Source organism: Eimeria mitis, genomic scaffold, assembly GCF_000499745.2.
Source record: "Eimeria mitis Houghton genomic scaffold, Emh_scaff4454, whole genome shotgun sequence".
NCBI lineage: Eukaryota > Apicomplexa > Conoidasida > Eucoccidiorida > Eimeriidae > Eimeria > Eimeria mitis.
The window spans coordinates 386-1,064 of NW_013572769.1; the positions used below are offsets into that span (position 1 = coordinate 386).

Here is a 679-nt window from a genome sequence, read left to right on the forward strand (position 1 = left end):
GAGAAGCAGCAGCTGCTGCAGCGCCTGCAGCAAGCTTTCGATCTAGAGAAAGGTAAGCACCAAACAGACACACTGCTGCTGCTGCTGCTGCTGCAACAGCAGCAGCAGCAGCAGCAGCAAATAAGATGAGTGAAATATATATGCATGCACTAAGAGTCATCTTCTCTCTACTTCTATATGCACGTCTACCTGCTGCCCTTGCTGCTGCTTTTGTTGCTGCTGCTGCTGCTTTTGTTCCTGCTGCTGTTTGCATTGCTGCTGCCTGTGTGTTGCTGCTGTTTGTGTTGCTGCTGCTATTGCTGCTGTTTCTGCTCTTCTTTCTGCTGCTGTTTCTGCTCCTCCTCCTCCACCTACTACCGCTGCTACTGCTGCTGCTGCAGCTGCTGCTGCTGCTGCTGCTGCTGCTGCTGCAGGGCGACGCAAGGTGACGTTTGACTTTGAGGGGCGGCGGGTGGTTGCTGCTGCTTCGTCTCTCCCTGAGGAAGCAGAAGCTTTGCTGCAGGCGTTCGAGGCCCGCTGCGCAGAGCAAAACATGCAGCAGCAGCAGCAGCAGCAGCAGCAGCAGCAGCAGCAGCAGCAGCAGCAGCAGGAGCTGGGGCTGCAGGAGGGGCTGCTGCAGCAGCAGGAGCAGGGGGAGATAGAACAAGGATATGGATTGGTTGTTGATGACGATGGTTTA

General features: G+C 55.7%; 1 protein-coding gene across 1 annotated transcript in view; it reads left to right on the plus strand.

The window, feature by feature from the left end:
• EMH_0075270 (uncharacterized protein) overlaps window positions 1-679 on the plus strand; it is a gene marked incomplete at both ends in the record, with an annotated part of 3,597 nt that overhangs the window by 309 nt on the left and 2,609 nt on the right. The window contains one exon of the mRNA XM_013499573.1: window positions 414-674. Coding sequence (XP_013355027.1) covers window positions 414-674 — 261 coding nt within the window. The remainder of the gene's footprint in view (window positions 1-413; window positions 675-679) is intronic.